We start from the raw sequence: 21,719 nt of genomic DNA, 5'->3' as shown, positions 1-21,719 counted from the left end.
AATTATAAGTTGAAAACAATAACAAATAAAATCTAACCAGCTGACATTTAATACATAAATTTAACCCATGTCTTTGGCTCACCTTGTGTATGAAATGATTACAATAATTGTACTTACACTGTATTTGGGCTGGTCTCCCTTCTCCTTCTTCACCTTGCTGAACCTGTCCACCTTGACACACAAGTAGTCTCCAGACTTCTGCCAGTGCATTGTACAGGAAGCCACGTTGAACAGGTTGTTGGCTCTGATCTCCGTACGGCTATAACAGCATTAATAACATTAATTTGTGATAGTGACAAAACTCCAATTAAGATGTTCCTTTTAACCCTTTGATGTGAGAATCTTCTGGAGGTTATGTTGGTTTCAAACGTCTAGCAACACAAGTTCATATTTAACCAAAATAAAAGAAAAAAATCTTTTTCCTCTAGAAAATTTTGGATGGAAGAAATAGAATATTGGTGCTAGAGGGACTATTACAAAATTGTTTAATGAATTAAAAAAAAATCTTCCACCAAAATTAAATACCCCCGCCGCAGCAAACCTGCAGACTAAGCGAATTTCCATTTGACTGATTGGATTTACACTGAAATGTCTACTTAAAAATATAACATTTATTCTTGATTTAAATAGAATTAGTTTAACAAGTACTTAGGTTTGCTGCATCAGGGAGGGTAAAACTGTTTTTTTTTTTTTTTTTTTGTAAAATGTGAATAGTTAGTAAGAAATAAAAACATTTTCCAAATTTGATCAAAATATGTTCACAAACAAGCAAACTACAACAGTTTACTTATTCTCCATAAGAATAACATGGGAATTTTAAATTTACAATTTTTTGGAATTTTCTCCGTAACCATTAGGCGCATAATAACACTTCAATATACTAAATTATTTGTTTTTTTAAGCTCTACAAAATGGTTTGGAAAGAAATTGCTAAATTTTATGTTTTTTGGGTCAAAAATGGGAAAAACCTATTTTTACCCCATAAAACCCCCCGTAAACCCCCGTTCCCATGGTCCGATCATGCTGGATCGCGAACTCGTTCGAATAAACATACGTTTACACGTTTGTACCAAATTTCATTAAAATCGGATCATTTTTGCTCGAGTTATCGTGCTGACGGACACATATATATACAATACAAAGAAGACAGAAACAACATTTTAAATATAGTACACACACAAACCACTAATCCTATATTTAACAAAATTATAAGTGTTAGAAAAACCAACAACTAAACATTCATTCACATAGGTACTAACAAAATTAACAGCTGTATTTATTCATAACATAATATTTTTGTTTGAAATTAGGTTAACACACTTGAAAATGTCCTTAGAGACGAAACATGTTGTGATTTATTAAATAAAAAAGAATATAAAAAAAGGGTACTCATGTTATTTTACATATTATTTATTAATATATATATATATATATATATATATATATATGAATTTGAACGGATGGTATTTTTGGCCTCTAGGGACCTCAAAACGAAAAAAAAAATCGGTCCCGCGTCCAGGTCTTACCATGAGTACTACGGTAATAGCTTATTCCCTATATGGGAAATTCGCTAAAAATGAAATAGTCATTAAAGTGTTATAAGGATCATGTAAAATCATTCAAAATCATTTATATGGACAACGTTATTAATTTAAGTTACATATTATTTATTTATATGATAATTTTTTTTTGTTACTGTGTCTAATAGGCAAAGTTCATTATAATAAACTCAGTTTTGAAAATAATAAAATTCTTGTCCCAAAAGTACAATCATGTCATCCTTAGTTGACAGTTGACTATCCGTTTGGTTTGGATTAGAAAATTGACGTGTTAGAGACAAAATCATTAATTGACATCAGTGCATCTGCTCGCACCGTGAACACCTGTTTCTGGCATAGTGGTTTAATACATATTACTATTAAAGGTTGGTGTACCTGGGTATCTCAATGAGCACTACTCTAGCAGGCACGTCCTTGTCTTCAGCCACCCAGTAGGCCAGAATGTTATCAGTAGGGGACCAGCTGAAGTCTCTTATACCATTGAGCTTGAAACTCTTCTTGTCCAGTAGACCAAAGGACTGAAAACCACAAGGAAACATTCTCGATTACAACTCAAGACACTTGACTTTTCTTTGAAAATATGAACACGACTTTGATAACTTATTATACAACTTATACCTGTAGGTCTAAGTTTATATGAGCAATTTGGTATTCATGCAAAGGCACCAATAGTTGAATGAATTAACCGCTTAATCAAAACCAGTAACTTAAAATACACACATATCCAATCCACCGGGGTTGTTCATAAATTAACGTGTCCAACGAGCTCAAGTCGCTATCAAGCAAGGTAGTTCAAATCTAACACCAGGACCACATTCTTTACTTGTTAAACTTCAGTTTTAGTCTGTCCACAATCCTATGCAATGATTAATCTCGTCCTCTAAAGAGAACATCAACACTCAGTATGGATTGTATTCTGTGATTATGTTTCTGTGGTCTAAGGGGCCAGCCACTATCAAACCATGGCTTGTTGATGGACATGAATGGAACAGTGGTCGGCTATGGGTGAACACACACCGTCGTGCAAATGTGTATTGTCTTCTGCAAACTCCTTGAGGTGATTATGCCAATCTTGCTAATCCAAACCCTGCTAATCTGAACGTCTGGCTAATAGACACCTCTTGAGGAAAAAGTTTTCTTATTTGAAAATAAAAAAAACAAAGCTGAATTTTTTCAAACAAAAATTAACGAGGAGACCAATAAAACCAGAATTTGTATGTAAAATTTGATAGCCCAGAAGAAGCTAAATAATTTTTTTGATTAGATAACCAAAATTCAAAACAATCACCAATAGCGTATAATCGGGCATCTATTCATTACAGCATTCTGTTGGTTCTCTTGTCCAAGTAAGAATGCCTCCTTGTGGGAGATGATCCCTAGTGTTGCCGCAAATGCAGTTAAAAACCATCAAAATTATTTCTTCAATTGCTGAACATAATCACGTTGTTTCTGTAATCGCAAGAAATTATTTAACTTTTTTTAATTTAATTTTTAACAGTGTTATCATGGTCGCAGGAGCAATATACAGCCATTTGCAATCATAGCAACACATTTTTCAATTTTTTATTTCCGTCTGATACTCCTGTAATACGACGACGGTCCAGTCTCAGTTGAGATTAGAGTATACAAATGTTTTACATCCAAACACTAGCATTCGTCAGAGACCTTTATTTACAGACAACCTGGAGTATAAGCCACAAACACTCACAGGAGTCTCATAGACGGACAGGACGTCTTGACCAATACGGGCAAAGTATTTGTCATCCTTGCTCCAGCGGAAGATTGGCCACACAGTGGTGCCGTCAATGCTGAAGGATCTCTTCTCCAGACCAGTACGGATGTCCCAGATGATCACCATTTTCTTGGGGTCGATGTTCTCTGCACTGGGAGCAAACGTCACCAGATACCTGTCAAAAACGTTTGTTAAACATGGATTGCATGCAATTGAGGTTAAGGATGTAACATAGAGCACAAGGACTTAAGTTTCAAGGATTTTTGTAAGGATAACAAGCTTGACTAGACAATTCACTCTAGAACGGAAAACACAAAATGTTTTACACTTACCAAATTGAGAATGTTACACTGTCACTGCCAGTCTTTTCAACCAAGGAATGATTTGGGGTGGGAAAAGAATCTGGTCTAATATTAGGCCAGGAACATATTGTTAACACAGTTGCTAATATGCAAACATTTTACCATGGGATTAGGTTATATCTTCTACATGTATAGCCTACACAATTTTGCTGCCAGCCCCCCATTGACTTGAAAAAGCCAAACACAAAATTTCCTTACAAAAAAATATACGTTAAAACATCTTCTTCAAATGCATTTCACTATCAAAACTACTATCAGTGATTTTTTGTTATTGTTTAATTCGGATGTAACAGCCAAACATCGTTAAGGAAGGATCACAATATGTTAAATTTGTGTTACAGAAATTCAAACAAATACAACTTTATACCAGCCCAAGCCCTCTTTCACACCAGCGTGGTGCCGGACTTGTTTGTAGACTATTGAATCATATAGGAGCTTTCACACCAGTGCGAGTTCGCCTGGACAGACCTAAACCTCTATCTGGTTTGAAAAATCACCAGCACGAACCTAAACTTTCCATGCGGGATGGGACCGGATGACTAGTTGTTAGAACATCGGCTCTTATGTACGCTTTCAAACTTGTGCGGAATGAGCTGGTTTTGCCCGGACTTTTGACAGTCTGTGTCTACCAGTGATTGAGTGTGGTTGATTTTGTAGTACTCTTTATAACTTGATAAGGAAGTTGTTTTCGATGTGGAGGAATTAATTTATATCGGGCACTTGATTAGTTTGGCCGCGCCGTAGCAAACCATCCATGGACACAGATAGTCCTGTACAGATTGTCTTATTTATATGGACACAGTTAGTCTTGTACATGGATACAGATAGTTTTGTATATGTACATGGACACAGTCTTGTATATGTGTATACAGGCAGAGAGCGTGAAAGGCCCTTTCAGGACGTTCCGCATCAATGGTACGAGACGGGCCCGCACCACACTGGTGTGAAAGAGGGATTATTTACCACTAAACCCAAATTTACCATGAAATATTTTCCTGCTTTAATCATCAATCTTTGGTCATTTTATAATACGCATACATATCTTTAAGGGAAGTTGCTACTGAAACTAGTGATTTAAAAAAATCCTTTTAAAAATTATCATATATACTTTTTTGAGTTCATTTAGTCTTAGAAAAAGATTTACTGCTGTTAAAGAAAGAAAAAAAAATTTGGTACATACTTTTTGGAGTTTTTAAAGTTTTTGGCGGGAAAAAAATGGGGTTTTTTAAATCTCTTATAACTATTTAACTACTGAACCAATTTTATTGTTTGATATCTCATTTTAAAGAGCAAAGAAAGCACAAACTTTCTCTGCATACTCATGTTATTTTCTCAATAAGTTTATAAGTTATGGCTTCAAAAATAAGTTTTAGAAAAATTTCTAGGTAATAAATTTTTATAAATTTTTTTCATGTACTTTTATTTACCCAATTACAATATCCATGCACAGAAAGTTGATTTATAGTATAAACTATGTTTGGTAAAAATTTCATTCTTATAGCTGTAATAGTTAAAAAGTTATAAGAACTTATATATATATAAAAAAAAATTTTAAGTCGCGAAAAACAGCGGTTAAAGTTTATACTAGGCCTAGTTGATGCCCCAAAAGAGGTGTGCACGCTTCACTTCAAATATTTTTTTCACAGTGATAAAAATATATATTATACCAAATGTTATGTTTTTCTGAAACCTTACAATCCATAGAACAGGATAAAAAAATAATAAAATAAAAATAAAATAATAAAAAAATCATGATTTTTACAAAATTGGTAATTTTTCAGTAGCGACTCCCCCAAGATTAAGATAAGAAATTAAAGATTAAGAAATTTAAGTAGTGAGGAAATCTTTACATTTACTAGATAGTCTATTAGAGAAGGCCTATTTAGAAACATTAAACTATTATCTGTGTAAAATCTAAGAATATTTAAAATCTATGACGGACTAACGTAAATCAGTAAATTATACTCATTTATCGTATTTTGCTTGAGTTAAAACAATTTATGATATCTAATAACAGGCAATTTAAAAATGTTTTTGATTAAAACCTGCCATCAGTTTTACAAAGTGTCATTCAAAAACATTCAGCAGAACGAAAGTTAAATTATCAACATCATGTGGCAGACCCAATTTATTGAACTGTAAATACATTTAAAACTTTATTTCAGTAAAACATGTAACATGTAAATTAGTGAGAAAGTTTTTAATGTAACAAATAGTCAAATGTCACATTTGTAACAATTACTGATATGAATAAATGGGCTGATAGAACAAAGCTCAAGACAGAGCTGATAAGAGCCCAAACACTTCATTAATACATCATACCCCATAGTAATCTTATCATCTAGTGATTCACTATAGGCTATGATTTAGCAGACTATGACGACCAAGCTTCAGAGGTTAATCACCTTAAAATAAAAACAAGCTGTAGTTATTAGATTCTAAAGATTTGTATTTTAAAATTCTGAACTTAAGTAGTAATTCAAATAATACCCACTTTACAAGCCAAAACATAAGGAATTCTGTGTGAGTTCCTAACTTAAACAGTCAAATAAACCTAATTCCTATTAGATCTTAAATTTTCACCATCAGTGGATACTTTTCTTTCAAGAGATTTCAGTAGAACGAAAGTTATTTGAACATCATTTGGTGATAAAACTAGCAACATTTTCCATATTTTTTGCTGATTACAAACTTGTCAAAAATATTTTGTGTTGGCTTCTTGAGTCATTGTTTAAATGATAGGTGCTTTAGTTAAATTTATCAAGCTTGACATATAATCAACAGGAAACGCTGACACCTTATAGTTTGAGGATTTAAAAGTAAAATGAACATAGTCTATTTACATCCAAATAGAGAATGTTCAAATTTTCACCATCAGTGGATAGTTTTTCTGTCATAATGTTTCAGTAGAACGAAAGTTGTTTTAAACAACACATGGTGAAATGGTTTGTCATTGAAAAATAACTTTCACCCAGCTACCCATCTACATACCTTTCGCAAGGAGAAAACTCAATGTATGCCACGCCAGTGTGGCCAAACTTCATCGCTTGCTCAAACTTGGGGCCTCCCCACAGGGCAATGCCCTTGTAATGGAAAGTGGCTAGGTACGTGCCCAATGGAGACCACTGAATGAAGGTTTCTGTCCATCGCTGGAAAACAACACTCGTAAACAGATAGACACAATCATTGTAAAGACAAAAAAATTTATTGTCATAACGGTAAGTAAGGGCCTTGGTGTGAAAAAGGGAAGAAAACCTAAAATGTGCCTATAAAATTGATACAACTTAGAAATTTAGTTTCACAAGAAAAAAATTACTTAAGATCATCAATTTTATCTTTCAAAACAAAAAATGTTACCAAATACACCAAAATCGATTCTCGGTTCTCGGTTCCGGTACCATAGATATTTTTTTTAATTTTTACTTTTTAGGATAGCCAACTTAATTACTATTGTTAAACAGAATATCCATATTTCAATTTTACAGTATTTTGCATAAGTATGGGTCGGTCATACAAAACTTAAGAGATTAAGAAAATAAAACTTATTTGTACAAAAAAAAAACACACTTAAATATCCGAACACATGTAAATCAAAATAATATATTGAGTAGCAGAAGTGTTAAAAATATTTGATGAAATTGGCGATGGGTCGATACCAAAATTTATAGATTCTCGATACCGATAACTTAAAAAACAATTCTCAATACCAATACCATTTTTTTAATAGTTTTACCAAGTTTTTCTCAATTACTGAAACATCATCAAAGTTTTTCACGGTCGCGGCAAGGTCATGAACATCTTCTGCGGCCGCGTAGACATCATCATGAACTCCCACTGTCACGGAAACGTCTTCGTCGTCGTCCGCAATCACAGCAAAATCATAAACATCACCTGCAGCCATGTAGACATCATCATTTTCTTAGTCGTCCGAGATCGCGGCAAAATCATGAACATGTCTTGCAGCCAAGTAGACGTCATCATCGTCTCCTGGGATCGCTGTAACGTCTTCGTTGTAGTCATGATCGCGTTCGCGGCAAAATTATCTCCCATAGCCGTGTAAACATCATCATCAGTGACTCCCGCTATCCAAAAAACGTCATAATTGTCTTGCACGGTCGTGGAAAAATCATGAAAATCTCCTGTGGGTGTGTAGACATCATCATTAACTCCCGCGGTCACAAAAACGTCTTCGTCGTCGTCCGTGATCGCGACAAAATCATGAACATCTCCTGCGGCCATGTAGACGTCATCATTGCCTTTGTTGTCGTCCACAATTGCGGCAAAATCATGAACATGTCTTGCGGCCATGTAGACGTCATCATTGTCTCCCACGGTCACGGAAACGTCATCATCGTCTCCCACGGTCACGGAAACTTCATCATCGTCTTGCGCGGTCATGGCAATATAGGTAATTTTCCAGCATTACCGGTGATTCGGTGACGATATTTCGGCAACGGTTCTCAGATATTTTACCAAGAACCGGCGGAACCGTCATTTGACGTGAAGTACCGACCCATCACTAATTTTAAGTATAGAACAGTAACATTTAAAAAGGTTTAACTATAAAAGTAAAAACCTGATAAAATGTTGAACAAACCCTTGTCATTAGTACTTTACAAGCTTTTCATATTGTATATTTGAAATATTTTCAAAAGTTAAGTGAAAAATCAATGGCGATTTAAACTCTATGGATTTTAAAACAATTGTTAAAAATGTTGAGCTGGTAATTTTTTTGCCATCAGTAAAATGAGTCTTCTTTCAAAGATTTTTCAGAAGAACGAAAGTTATTTTGAAACATCATGTGGCAACAGTGAACAATGATCAGCTTTTGGTAAATCTGCAGAATGATTTAATTGCAAGGTACCAGTACCGATATTTTGCCTTTGGTTCTCGGTTCTTTTGCCAAGAACTGGTGAAACCGACATTTGACGTGAAGCACCGACCCGTCACTAATTTTAAGTATAGAACAGTAACATTTAAAAAGGTTTATCTATAAAAGTAAAAACCTGATAAAATTACGATCAAACCCTTGTCATTGGTACTTGACAAGCTTTTCATATTGCATATTTGAAATATTTTCAAAAGTTAAGTGAAAAATCAATGGCGATTTAAACTCTATGGATTTTAAAACAATTTTTAAAAATGTTGAGCTGGTAATTTTTTAGCCATCAGTAAAATGAGTCTTCTTTCAAAGATTTTTCAGAAGAACGAAAGTTATTTTGAAACATCATGTGGCAACAGTGAACAATGATCAGCTTTTGGTAAATCTGCAGAATGATTTAATTGCAAAGTACCGGTACCTATATTTCGCCATCGGTTCTCGGTTCTTTTGCCAAGAACCGGCGCAAAAGACTATCCGTATCCGAACCGAGCCCAAATTTGATATCCGACACTATCCGTTATATATCCGACTTTTTCGGATAGACAACATATTTTGATGTTTTGAACAGAAGAACTTAATCTTCATAACCATCATTAGTTTCCCAGGACAAAATTACAGCAATACGTCCAACGACGACGTAACAGCAAAGGACAAAGAAGCCGTATGATGCAATACCGATGTCTAGTTTATAGTCGTTATCAACGTCGTTATCGGCTGTTTTGCTTTACGATTAGATTCGTCTGGAACGAACAGACATAAAACAGAAAAGAACGACTATGGTCAACTACGACCTTGAAGCTATATATAGACCAGCACTACTTCCCTAAATCTAAAGGACTGGCGAGTGGTATTTTAATCACAGGACAAGATACGTTATTTTTCGGGTACCTATTCATTGCCCGGTTTGACTTTGTATTGTCTTATTGTGTAGAAACTATGAATAATCAAAAATAAAATTAGAACTAACCACGATTATTTAGCATTGATTGTGTATATTGAATGATTAAATGATAGGGACCAGGGGATATATACAAACTTTTGTCATGATTTGAATTTCAAAATCAAAATACAATAGGCCTATTGCACAATCATGATATTTAAGGTCATTGACCTTTATTATGCATCCGGTATTGCTGTTTCAGAAGAGAAGCACGTTGATAAACTATAAATTGATATTCCCGTGGTTAAAAAGAATTATTTTATAAACCTATAAAACAAAATCATAAAATTTTACATAAAGATAATAACAATAACGGCAATTGTAAAAAGGGTATAAAGAGAAAGCTTGTAAAAAACTATTGCACAATCGTGACTTGACATTGGGCTGCTTCAACTTTAATTTTTTTCAAATGAACTGTGATGTTAAAAATCAAAATCAATAATTTCGGACTATACTGCATAACAATAATGGACTGCAATAATTGTTGAATATACAATCCATTTTTTACAAACTGAGATTATACTATTCAAATACAATTTTAAAAATTATCTTGGTATTTTACTTGAAGTAATGAAGCTGTAGGCTAGTGTAATTCTCGGTTCATCAAGGTTCTACTGAATTATGTTTGGCAATGAATAAGTGTTGAATGAAATTTATAAATTCAGGGATACACACATTCTACAGAGTTATAAAGCCTAATTGCCCTAATTAACTTGCCACAACATCAAATCTAGAGCCCAGCTTAGTGCATTAGTGATGTTTTCTATACTTAGCAAACCCCAAGAACGCCACTTAAGGCCAATAATCCGTTCCAAAAACGTAAGGAAATACAAAGTGAAAATAAACTTGCGATAGAAATCCTTGTCTTGTGAGAACCAGGAAACAACATAAAACATAACCTCAAGTAAACAACCCCAAACGTTTTGACATCAGTCCTGCTGAGCTAAAGTGTTGTGTGAAGATTTCGGCTGCTAGTGTACTTAATTCAAGCAACCAACTTTTGAAAATAATGTTGTGAACTGTGATTTTCAAGAGAGAGAAAACTGTGGACGTGGCTAATTTGAAACTCTGTAATTTAAAATTGTCATTTAAGTTTATTTACACAGCTTTACAGTGTATGCTTAATAGGTTAAAAATGCATATGCAGCTTATTATTAACCGCGCCGAACTATCCGAATCCGAAAATATCCGAATCCGAACCTCCCAATATCCGAACCGAGCCTCAACTATCCGATCCGAAATGAAATTTCACTATCCGCACACCTCTACTAATTTTAAGTATAGAACAGTAACATTTAAAAGGTAAAAACCTGATAAAATGTTGAACAAACCCTTGTCATTGGTACTTTACAAGCTTTTCATATTGCATATTCTAATATTATAAATGTAAAAGTTTGTGTGTTTGTTTGTTTGTGTGTTTGAAGTTCAATCACGCATAAACCACTGGACGGATTGGGCTGAAATTTGGCATGATGATAGCTTACATTCCCGATTAACATATAGGCATATAGCTGCCTCCCAGAAGGCAGCGATGTCGGCGAGGATCGAATTGAAATGAAAATGAAATGAAAATCTTTATTCTTGAGCGTTTTTCATATTAAAACATATGTTTTTCAAAACAACTCACGTCAACATAAAGAACGAAAGTTATATTTGAACATCATGTGGCAACAGTGCACAAAATTAAATTTGCATGCAATAAATCAGCAAAATGTTTTCAGAGATCCTTCCCGTAACATGAACATGATTACCACCATGTTTTAGAGATTGAAATGTCTATCTATAAAAATCCTATTTACGAATTTAGTTAGTTGAATGTGTCGCCGCCTATACTGCCACACCAGATACAGGCAATGACAGGTGATGTGCGCGCTCCGGTCAACGACCTCACTTTGGCCTACTTAGAGGGGATTTGGCAAGCGAAAGTATGACTCATCTGGTATTGTTTGATTCATAATGAAACGAGGAAAGTCCTACAAACTTATTTATGATAACCCAACCGCCGCAGCGTGCTGTATAAGGGTGACCTCAGGATAATACCAATGTACCAATGGATGTAGCAAACTAAGAGATTAACACTCCAGTATTTTCATGAAAAGGCCATGGGTAGTTGTTAAAATTGGTGCGAAAGGTACCCAAGTATCTTAGTTAAGATATAACTTAAAACTTTTGTTAAATTTTGCATTCACCAGGAAAAACTACATGTTTAATTACTAGCGGAAGACTGCTAATCAGCTTACCGCCGAGTCCTAGAGCGCATATTATCAGTAACTGATAAGATAGTGAAATATAGGTATATCCAGGCAATATTAACTTGGAAAATCCCCTTGTGAAGTGTTGTTTGTAATTTACATCATTATTGGGATCGTATATTAATTCACAGACATTATAAAGAACTTATCATATTATTTATTATTATTTATTTATTTGTCATGAGAGCCGAAACCCCCTGACTGCATACCCGGTACCTATCCGTTAGGACATACCCGGGCCCCATGATGTAGGCCGAAGCTTACGCATCAACCTTTAGCACATCATGGGCGGATGACTTAAGGTCATCAGGCTCGCCGGCTGCCGAAGCAGACCCTTCGGAAGGAGGGTTGCCCCTCAATCCTAACCAGGGATTCCGGCTGCTTGTTTAAGCGTCACTCCACCTGGGTTCCACTAGGTCAGGACCTAGAGGTCCATGGTAGAGCGCCCCGACGCATTTAGTGCAAGCAACACTCGGGACCTATCTAATCCCTGACAGGCAGAACCCGCCATCAATAGCCAGGAGGAAGGGGACCGTCAGCACGCTGACGGGGGGAACCCCAACCTCCCATTTACACCATTGCCCGATCGAGGCCTTACCCATTGCTGGGAAACCAGAGATAACCAGAGCGATAGATCCCCAGATACCCCTGGCGGGCTCGGACCCAGCACCCGATCTACTTCGTTTGCCCGTCAGACCCAACATCACTGCCAGGCCATCAGGGTTTCCCAAAAGGAGGCAGGTATAGAAGTGGGACCCACCCGGATGAACCTATCCACCAGAGGTGGCGACACCCTTGACTCAATTGAGGTTCCGGGAAGAACCCCCCACACTCAAGATAACCATACCGTCCGTAACTTATCATATGACAGAAACAGTCTAATATAAAAAAAAACCTCAAAACGAGTAGACTTAACTCACCGATCGCTCCTCCAGCTTAGTAGGTTCAGGGGCCGAGTTCTGCATGATCTGCACCATGCTGCCGCGGTTGGTGATGACAGAGAACTGATCGTAAGCGTCAGCGTCCATCAGGAAGCTGTACAACTCTGTCTGCTCCTTGTATGGCTGTGGCTGGGGCGGCTCCCACACCTCAGGAATCTCCTCATACCTGTGCAGATATGTACAACACTGTCAGATATAGGATTACCAAGCAGATAAATCAAACAACTCTAATATAGGTGACACTACTTTGCATTTAGTAAATAAAGGGGTTTTCAGCTGGGTAAATATTTTGAAACAAAATTGCTGAACGCTTTTGCTGAGACTTTTAGTAAAAGTTTTGCGTTGCTGTTTTAGCGTACATAAAAAATATAATAAATGTGCCATGTCATATTCTCATAAAAATAGTGACGTGAAGCTGGCCCGCCCATTCCAGCACACTTTTTATTAATGTATACAAAAAAGTGTGCTAAAAGTGTGCTCTTTATAACTGCTATTAAAAAAAAAGTGTGCTCTTATAATAATTATGATATAATCAATTGTATTTGGGTGGGCCAGAATCACGACTGGCCCGCCCATTTCAGCTACAGATCTATAAACCATACCAAAAAACTGTGCTGAAAGTGTGCTCACAGGAATCATTAATTTAAAAAAGTGTGCCGCCCCCGTTACTATACAAACAACCCCTAAATGGTAAGGGTAATAAAATGACCCAGCCCGCCCATTTCAGCTACAGATCTATAAACCATGCCAAAAAACTGTGCTAAAAGTGTGCTCACAGGAATCATTAATAAAAAAAAGTGTGCCACTCCCGTTACTATACAAATAACCCCTAAATGGTAAGGGTATAATAAAATGACCCAGCCCGCCCATTTCCGCTATAGATCTGTAAACCATACCAAAAAACTTTGCTGAAAGTGTGCTCACAGGATTCATTAATAAAAAAAGTGTGCCGCCCATGTTACTTAACAAACAACCCCTAAATGGTAAGGGTAATAAAATGACCCAGCCCGCCCATTTCAGCTACAGATCTATAAACTATACCAAAAAACTGTGCTGAAAGTGTGCTCACAGGATTCATTAATAAAAAAAAGTGTGCCGCCCCCGTTACTTAACAAACAACCCCTAAATAGTAAGGGTAATAAAATGACCCAGCCCGCCCATTTCAGCTACAGATCTATAAACCATACCAAAAAACTGTGCTGAAAGTGTGCTCACAGGATTCATTAATAAACAAAAGTGTGCCACCTCCGTTACTTAACAAACAACCCCTAAATGGTAAGGGTAATAAAATGACCCAGCCCGCCCATTTCAGCTACAGATCTATAAACCATACCAAAAAACTGTGCTGAAAGTGTGCTCACGGGAATCATTAATAAAAAAATTGTGTGCCACCCCCGTTACTAAACAAATAACCCCTAAATGGTAAGGGTAATAAAATGACCCAGCCCGCCCATTTCAGCTACAGATCTCTAAACCATGCCAAAAAACTGTGCTAAAAGTGTGCTCACAGGAACCATTAACTAAAAAAGTGTCCCCGCTTCCTATCGTATGTAATTTAGCTACACATCATGGTGGAAGGAAAAAACATAGGTGTGCTATTCCCACAAATTCTGACGTCACTCGGATTGCAAACAAAAGATCACCTGATTGTGACTGTCAAATTAGTATGCATTTGTTTTGGTTTGCTTGTTATTGTTTTTATATTAATAAAAACAATAACAACCAAATCAAAACAAATACATATACTAATTTGACAGTTACAATCAGGTGATCTTTTGTTTGCAATCCGAGTGACGTCAGAATTTGTGGGCAAGTCAACCTTATTTCTGATTAATTTCAGGGTGCGCTATGTTCGGGTATTCGGACCCGAGAGGTTTAGTCTGTGCCCCACTTAATAATTGAGGTCTTAAGCGATGAAGAGAGGTTTAACAACGGTGGAATGGATGTAGGGGTGTTAACAAACGTGAAATGCTCCCAGGATGACATCCCAAAAGAAATACGGTACTCTGATAGAACATTCACACTTAGAGGAGTCGTCGTGTTCATACCTCCTGCAAACGACAATCACGTGGGACACTACACATCATTAGCATTAAGAAATGACAATATTTGGGAGTTGTACGATGACCTTAGAGATAAAGTCATCACACGTTCTGAAAAAACAGAAGTAATTGTACATATTTTGTTGTACACAATCTAAGGTAAAAGTTTTTATAACACAATCCCGCAACCAAGACTAATTTTGCCCCAAATTTAAACCCATGAGTAAGTTGTATTCAATGACAATAATGTAAAATGTTGATAAAATAATACACAGTGAATCTAGTAGGAAACTATTTACTGAGAGGATAGGATGTATTTGTTAAAACTACATCAAGAATAATGGTTTTTTTCTAGGAAACAAGTTATTAACATCAAATTTTGTCCGTCATTATTTTCAAATCTTTATTCTATTTTTTTAAACTGTTATTGCTATTATGCGCGGTAGCGGTCACGACTCATGCGCGATAGCCTCTGCCATAAAATATTGTAAACAAATGTTATTCTGTTTAAAGTTCAAGAAGGATACCACTTTAATTGATTACCACTACCGGTAACTATACATTTCAAAAGGAAAACTATATTTTTTGCACTCGAAAAAGAACCTTTGACACTCGTTTTAACTTAGTACTTTTTGTTTCCCATCAAACGAAATGCCTCTAGCATAGAAAAGTACACTAGTTCTGTTCAAAACATAAACCAACATGCATACACTTGGGAAATATTTTTTTATATACAAAGCCAGGCGGCCAGGCACATTCCACCATAAATTTGAACAGATTAATTGTTATCTTTACTTTACGAAGAACTCTTCTAAAACTAGCAAGCTTATATTTTACTGTAGCATACTCTAGTAATCTTGATAAATTGAACAAATATTTATTTCAAACTTATACTCCTATAATTGTTTATTCCATGTTGTAGGTTACCAGTTTCTTGTCGTAAAAAAAATATTATGTACCCTAAATTACTATCGCTAGCCTGGATACATTTACCGAAACTGAATGCTGTGGTTTTAGACATTGACAAAATTATTAAATGCTAAGCTTTAACCCTTCTAAGGGAAGTATTGTATCCATGTTTAAGATTATGTTTGTTATAATAACTTGGTTATTTGCAGCAACTATACGAATAAATATATTCCCTTTATTCATGGGACTTAAGTTTTTTATTGAGACCTTTTATTCTTTTCTATAATAATCATCTAAGTTATTGGCTTACAATTCCTTTGCAAAATTAGGGTGTGCTAAATCAAATCAATTAAATTGGCGTTAATCAACAAATAATGCATACACAGAGTAAGATAAAAGTAGTTCGAAGAAGGAAGTAGGCCTACAAAAATCTCACGATGGTGTAGAAAGGATTCTTCATTTTATTACTCTTGCCAATTAGGGGTTATTTTTTTACTAACGGGGCGGCACACTTTTTTTATTAATGATTCCCATGAGCACACTTTTAGCACAGTTTTTTGGCATGGTTTATAGATCTGTAGCTGAAATGGGCGGGCTGGGTCATTCTATTACCCTTACAAGTTAGGGTTTGTTTGTATAGTAACGGGGGCGGCACACTTTTTTTTATTAATGATTCCTGTGAGCACACTTTCAGCACAGTTTTTTGGTATGGTTTACAGATCTATAGCTGAAATGGGCGGGCTGGGTCATTTTATTATACCCTTACCATTTAGGGGTTGTTTGTTAAGTAACATGGGCGGCACACTTTTTTTATTAATGAATCCTGTGAGCACACTTTCAGCACAGTTTTTTGGTATGGTTTACAGATCTATAGCGGAAATGGGCGGGCTGGGTCATTTTATTATACCCTTACCATTTAGGGGTTGTTTGTTAAGTAACATGGGCGGCACACTTTTTTTATTAATGAATCCTGTGAGCACACTTTCAGCACAGTTTTTTGGTATGGTTTACAGATCTATAGCGGAAATGGGCGGGCTGGGTCATTTTATTATACACAAACCACAAACGTGAGCAGAGCATTAGCATTTATTAAAAGCATAAAATTGCTAACAGTGTTTAAAACGGCATTTTGTTAAGGCTAAACAAGTCAATAAAAAAACTGGCAATGATTCCGGCGAGGAGTGGTATTCAAGCAATTAACTTAGGCCTATGGGCATAATATAGTTTTTAATAAAAGTTTGAAGGAAAGTAACTGTGACCAGACTAGGGGGCGGGAAATTATTTGGGCTTAGGGGCGCAAAAATTCTAAATCCGGCCCTGCACACGGAACTTGACACGAAACACGGAATACGACACAAAACAAACACGCAGCAAAACATTAAAAAAACTAATCGGCCAGACAGTAAACTACACCTAGTAGGCTATCTAGTTTAATTTACTTATCTGGCAAAATTAAATAATAAATTCATGACAGAGCAAACAGAGTAAATGTACAGTGCCAACCAAACACCGTTAATTCACCGTAAATTTACCTAAGATTTCACTACTTGTCAACCTCCAATTTTAATATTATTTGACAAATAGACACAGCTTAAGTTAACCTACAGGGATCGGGTAGTTCACACAGACTAATTTTTAACCCACATTTTGTTTTGTGCAAGGAGACACTGGCTCTACAATTCAAACCAAAACACAATTTTTTCAGTCCACTTACTTCTTGAAATCGGTGAAGAGGTTGACCAAAAATGTATGCTGCTTGTCCAGCTTATGGTTGTTGGCTGTGTTGACAGCTTCAATGGCATTCTCAGGACTGACGTACTCCAAGAAAACATATCTGCAAAAATACAAGATAAAAACCAGTTAAAAATTGAATAATTTATTGAATAATGTTTAAGACAGTGATTTGTTTAGAACAGGGTGTACCTATACTATTTTTTTTTTTTTTGTAAAATTCCATGCTTTTTCTTGGTTTAAAATTTTTTTTCAGGTTCCCGCGTGAATGTTTCTCACGTGAACATTAAATTAATTCCCTTATACATGTTTAGGGTTAGTTCCACTTAAACTATAACAGGGTGTCCAGCAAATGGGCTCAGCCAAATTCCCGCATATTTCCCGAGTAACTTCCATTTTCCCGAGGCATTTTTTTAGGGTAAATTTAGCAATTAATGAGTTATTTACAATAACAAGTAAATTTGAAGCAACCTTTGTACACTGTACCATTCACGTCTACTATATTTTACAACGAGTAAAATTCTATGTTACAATTATTTTGCATCAGTTAGTTGGAATTTTTATAATAAGTGAATTTAAGATTGGCGGGGTTCTAAGAGTATGCCTAGTTGATTAAAATCACGAAACGATTAAATAATAAGAATACATAAAATTAAGTTAGTTAATATTGCACAATAATATGTAAAAAATCACACGAGTCATGCAATTATTACTAAGGTGGTCTATACTAAGGAAGTAGGGGAACTCAAATTCAAGTCATTTTCGCTGTAAACAATAATAACCAAAATTGTTGTTTTGACAAATTGTACAACAGTAGGCCCTAATGACGTCCTAATCAGAAAACAAACCTATTCTCTCATTCCCTTTTGCTATCTTGTCAAGCGATTCTCGACCTTCTTCTGTTCTATTATGCCAAAGGAGAGTGTAGTGCAAAAAACACGCAACATTCGCCCTTCTGATATTGGACGAGCACAGTTTGGACAAACGCTGCAGTTCAAGCAATATTAGACCTTCCGTCGGTAATCACACCGCCGGCAAAAAAACCTTTATACTAAATAGAGAGTGTAGGATTCATTCATGGACAAATATTACATTACATTTATACACTAGACATACAAATTTGATTAATTAAGAATGGAAACATCATTGTCGTATTTCGCGGTGACGTTAACGTCATCATATACTGCGATCGCGGCAAAATCACAAAAATCTTCCGCGGCTGTGAAACATCATCATCATCCCGCGGTCACGGAAACATATTCGTCGTCGTCCTCGATCGCCGCAAAATCATGAATATTTCCCACGGCCGTGTAGACGTCATTGTCGTCTCCCGCGGTCACGGAAAAGTCATCCCGTCGTCCGTGCAGCAAATAAAAGTTGGTATGCGTATGGAAAACTAATTCAAGCAAAGCTGTTATCAAGAAAACAAAAATTAGAATCAACAAAACAATAATTACACCAGTACTTTTATATGGAGGGAAAAATTGGATCCTGAGCAAAAACTTGGAAAAGAAGATTATAAACTTTGAGAATTAAGTTCTAAGAGCTACATATGGTCCAGTGTGTGAAGATGGAGTACCGTGGAGAATAAGCACAACTTAGAGTTAAGAGAATCATTCAGAGACCCCGATATTGTAGGAGAGGGCAAAAGCAGAAGGCTAAGGTGAGTTGGCCATATCTTGAGGAGAAATGCAGAGAGCTTGTTGAAGAAGATACTAAGGGGAGATCTGAGTGGTAGGAGACCAGTAGGATGACCAAAGGCTAGGTGGTTGGATGAGACTAGTAGAGGAAGATTTGGAGGTCCGAGAAAAATGGCGACAATGTGTTGGCAAGGCCAAGTACCAGCTTGGGTACAAGTGGCCATGGCAGTAAGTAAGTAAGCCAACTGGTTTGCTTACCTTCAAAACTGGAGGTGTCTGGTTCAATTCTACACGAGATAAAACAAGGTAGGCCTACAGAATGTAACAAAATCGGGATTTGGACAGTTCTCTTACAAACACATCAGAAAATGCCACATGTTAAACTTAGTGTAAAAACAATAAAAGAAGTAGGCAGGCCTAAGTTAATACTAACCCCTTGGTTTGACCAGTCTCGGATTTTGGGAAATACTCATTGATGATGTTCCCAAATTTTGAGAAAAACTTTATAATGACAGAGTGAAGCTTTTCAAAACGGTCTGGACCCACTTGTGGGATACCATCGACCACAATGATAGAATCAACTCCATCCTTCTCCTTTGGCCGGTCTTTCAACAGGTCCCCCAGCAACTCTGAAAAATTTTAATTGATTAGCTCTAGTCTATTTCTGTAGTAAACATTCCTGGCCACAGTTATATGACAGATTAGGCCTATACTATACTAGGTCAGTTATGAGAAAGTCTGAATTTACAATGTTAATTCATGGTTGTCTTAAGAAAAAATATTTAACCCTTTGCTGCTCTGAATTGTGATTCTAATATTATGAAATTGTGTTAAGTTTGTATATTTAAATGTTAAAAGTGTGGAAATCAGCCACATCATATTACACATAATATTCAAGCACTTAAAATCTTAGCCTTGGCCTACATCATTAATTGTAAGACTAGATTACTTACGTCAATAGCTCATTGAATCGTGAATTTCACTTCATGTTTCAGTACATGTTTCGACACATTGTCATCATCAGCTGAGTACTAACTAGTGAAGTTTTTATTCACCATATGGTTTCGTCATTGTTCAATTAAATAAATACGTAACACGTAATACGAATATGACACGACACGGAACATATAGCCTACATTTACAACACGTTAAGCTTTAAGACATGCAGGCCTGCTCGAACAAAACACACGGTCACGCCGCGGGTTGGGGACAGCCGGCGTGACCGTGTGTTTTGTTCGAGCAGGCCTGCATGTCTTAAAGCTTTAAACGTGTTGTAAATGTATATGTTCCATATGCACCATATCTTACATGGTGCAACTGACTTGAATTTTTTGTTCACTTTAGTGCCTAATTAGAGTGTTGTAATATTGTGAGATAAAGTTCATCTGCGTAATAAAGTGCAAGTTTAGAATCTTATCTTTCTAAAGATATAAAAATTAACTTAGGCCTACCTACCATATTCAATTTTACAATGGTTTTTTAACCCTCCGAGTGTCCATAGTTTAGGCCTCAATGTCCTCCTATTTTTGGCGCATTTGCAAGGTTTTATTAAAACGGATCTGAGAAGCTTAAAACAATGTTAATTCTACTGTTCTATATACCATTTTGTTTGGAAAATCATGGGCTTCAATATTATATATAAAACATAAGGAACATTTATTTAAAAAAAAGTTTTTAGGTACGGGAAAAAAAAATATTTTGGAAAGTTTTCAAAAAAAAAAGTTTGCGCTCAATGAAATTGTATAAATTATAGGCCTATAAATATTTGAAAATAGCCACTTTGTTCTAAATTTTATGAGGGTTACAAATATATAATCATATAGTGAGGTAAGTTAGGCCCTATCAAATAAATAAGTTATGAGTGAAAAACAGATTTCAGTACATAGCGTTTAGCTAAGAATGCATAGCCTAACCATAGCTAGGAATCTGGCTGATAATTTACATCAATATCACTACCTACTTCTTCAGAATCATCAACCAGCCCTTCAAAATCACTTAAATCTTCTTATAATGCACCACGTATATCACTACTTTTGATTCACTAAAACAATGATAAACGTAATAAAACACATCAGTCATCGGTCCGAGGTTAACCAAGCTGTTTACAAATACGCTCGTCAGCTGTCTGCTACAATATTTTCGGAACTAAAATGAAAAACGCTTAGAGACAGACCTCCGGAGAAAGCTTAGAATCTAACAAAAAGAACGATACAGTACCTAACTCGATCCAGTTCAATCCGATTCAGTCAGTCATAGAGCCTTCGCCGTAAACGATGTTCGTGTGTCGAAAAATCGACAAGTGACACTACACAAAGTGTGTCGTGAGTCGATTTTTCGACAAGTGACGCTCGGAGGGTTAACCATTTATCTGGTTTTCACCAAAACCTTGCAAAACGCGACTAATATAGTCGCTGCCACTACAGAATACACCTAAGTTACCGCGACTAGTCGCGTCACCAGTTGGAGGGTTAAGCCTCTGCCTTAACTACCTTACGTAAGTTAGGCTAACTTAATATTTAATTGGATAGGCCTAACATATATTTTAGCTCTCTACAGAACTGTACCCCCAAATAGACTTGTGAGCTGATAGGTGTACAGCTTTAGCACCATATCCCTTTCAGACCCGGGAATCTTGGTCATCTCGACCGCTTTAAGTCCTGAGCAAATTTTGAATAAATGTTGGTTTTTAACCTAGATTTCAAATACTAAAATTATTGATTAGGTTTGTT

The 21,719-nt window shown here is 36.0% G+C and overlaps 1 protein-coding gene across 1 annotated transcript in view; it reads right to left on the bottom strand.

The window, feature by feature from the left end:
• LOC129001280 (eukaryotic translation initiation factor 3 subunit B-like) overlaps positions 1 to 21,719 on the bottom strand; it is a 29,617-nt gene that overhangs the window by 7,087 nt on the left and 811 nt on the right. The window contains exons 2-8 of the mRNA XM_054428526.1: positions 19,424 to 19,619; positions 17,334 to 17,453; positions 12,648 to 12,834; positions 6,645 to 6,802; positions 3,268 to 3,466; positions 1,935 to 2,077; positions 118 to 259 (exon numbers count right to left, since the gene is read on the bottom strand). Coding sequence (XP_054284501.1) covers positions 118 to 259; positions 1,935 to 2,077; positions 3,268 to 3,466; positions 6,645 to 6,802; positions 12,648 to 12,834; positions 17,334 to 17,453; positions 19,424 to 19,619 — 1,145 coding nt within the window. The remainder of the gene's footprint in view (positions 1 to 117; positions 260 to 1,934; positions 2,078 to 3,267; positions 3,467 to 6,644; positions 6,803 to 12,647; positions 12,835 to 17,333; positions 17,454 to 19,423; positions 19,620 to 21,719) is intronic.

This window comes from Macrosteles quadrilineatus, unplaced genomic scaffold, assembly GCF_028750875.1.
Source record: "Macrosteles quadrilineatus isolate MER2022 unplaced genomic scaffold, UCM_ALF_1.0 Scaffold_8__2_contigs__length_117827958, whole genome shotgun sequence".
In the NCBI taxonomy this organism is placed as follows: Eukaryota; Metazoa; Arthropoda; class Insecta; order Hemiptera; family Cicadellidae; genus Macrosteles; species Macrosteles quadrilineatus.
Note: the sequence above shows the minus strand (reverse complement) of the source record. Positions and strands in the feature narration are given on the sequence as shown.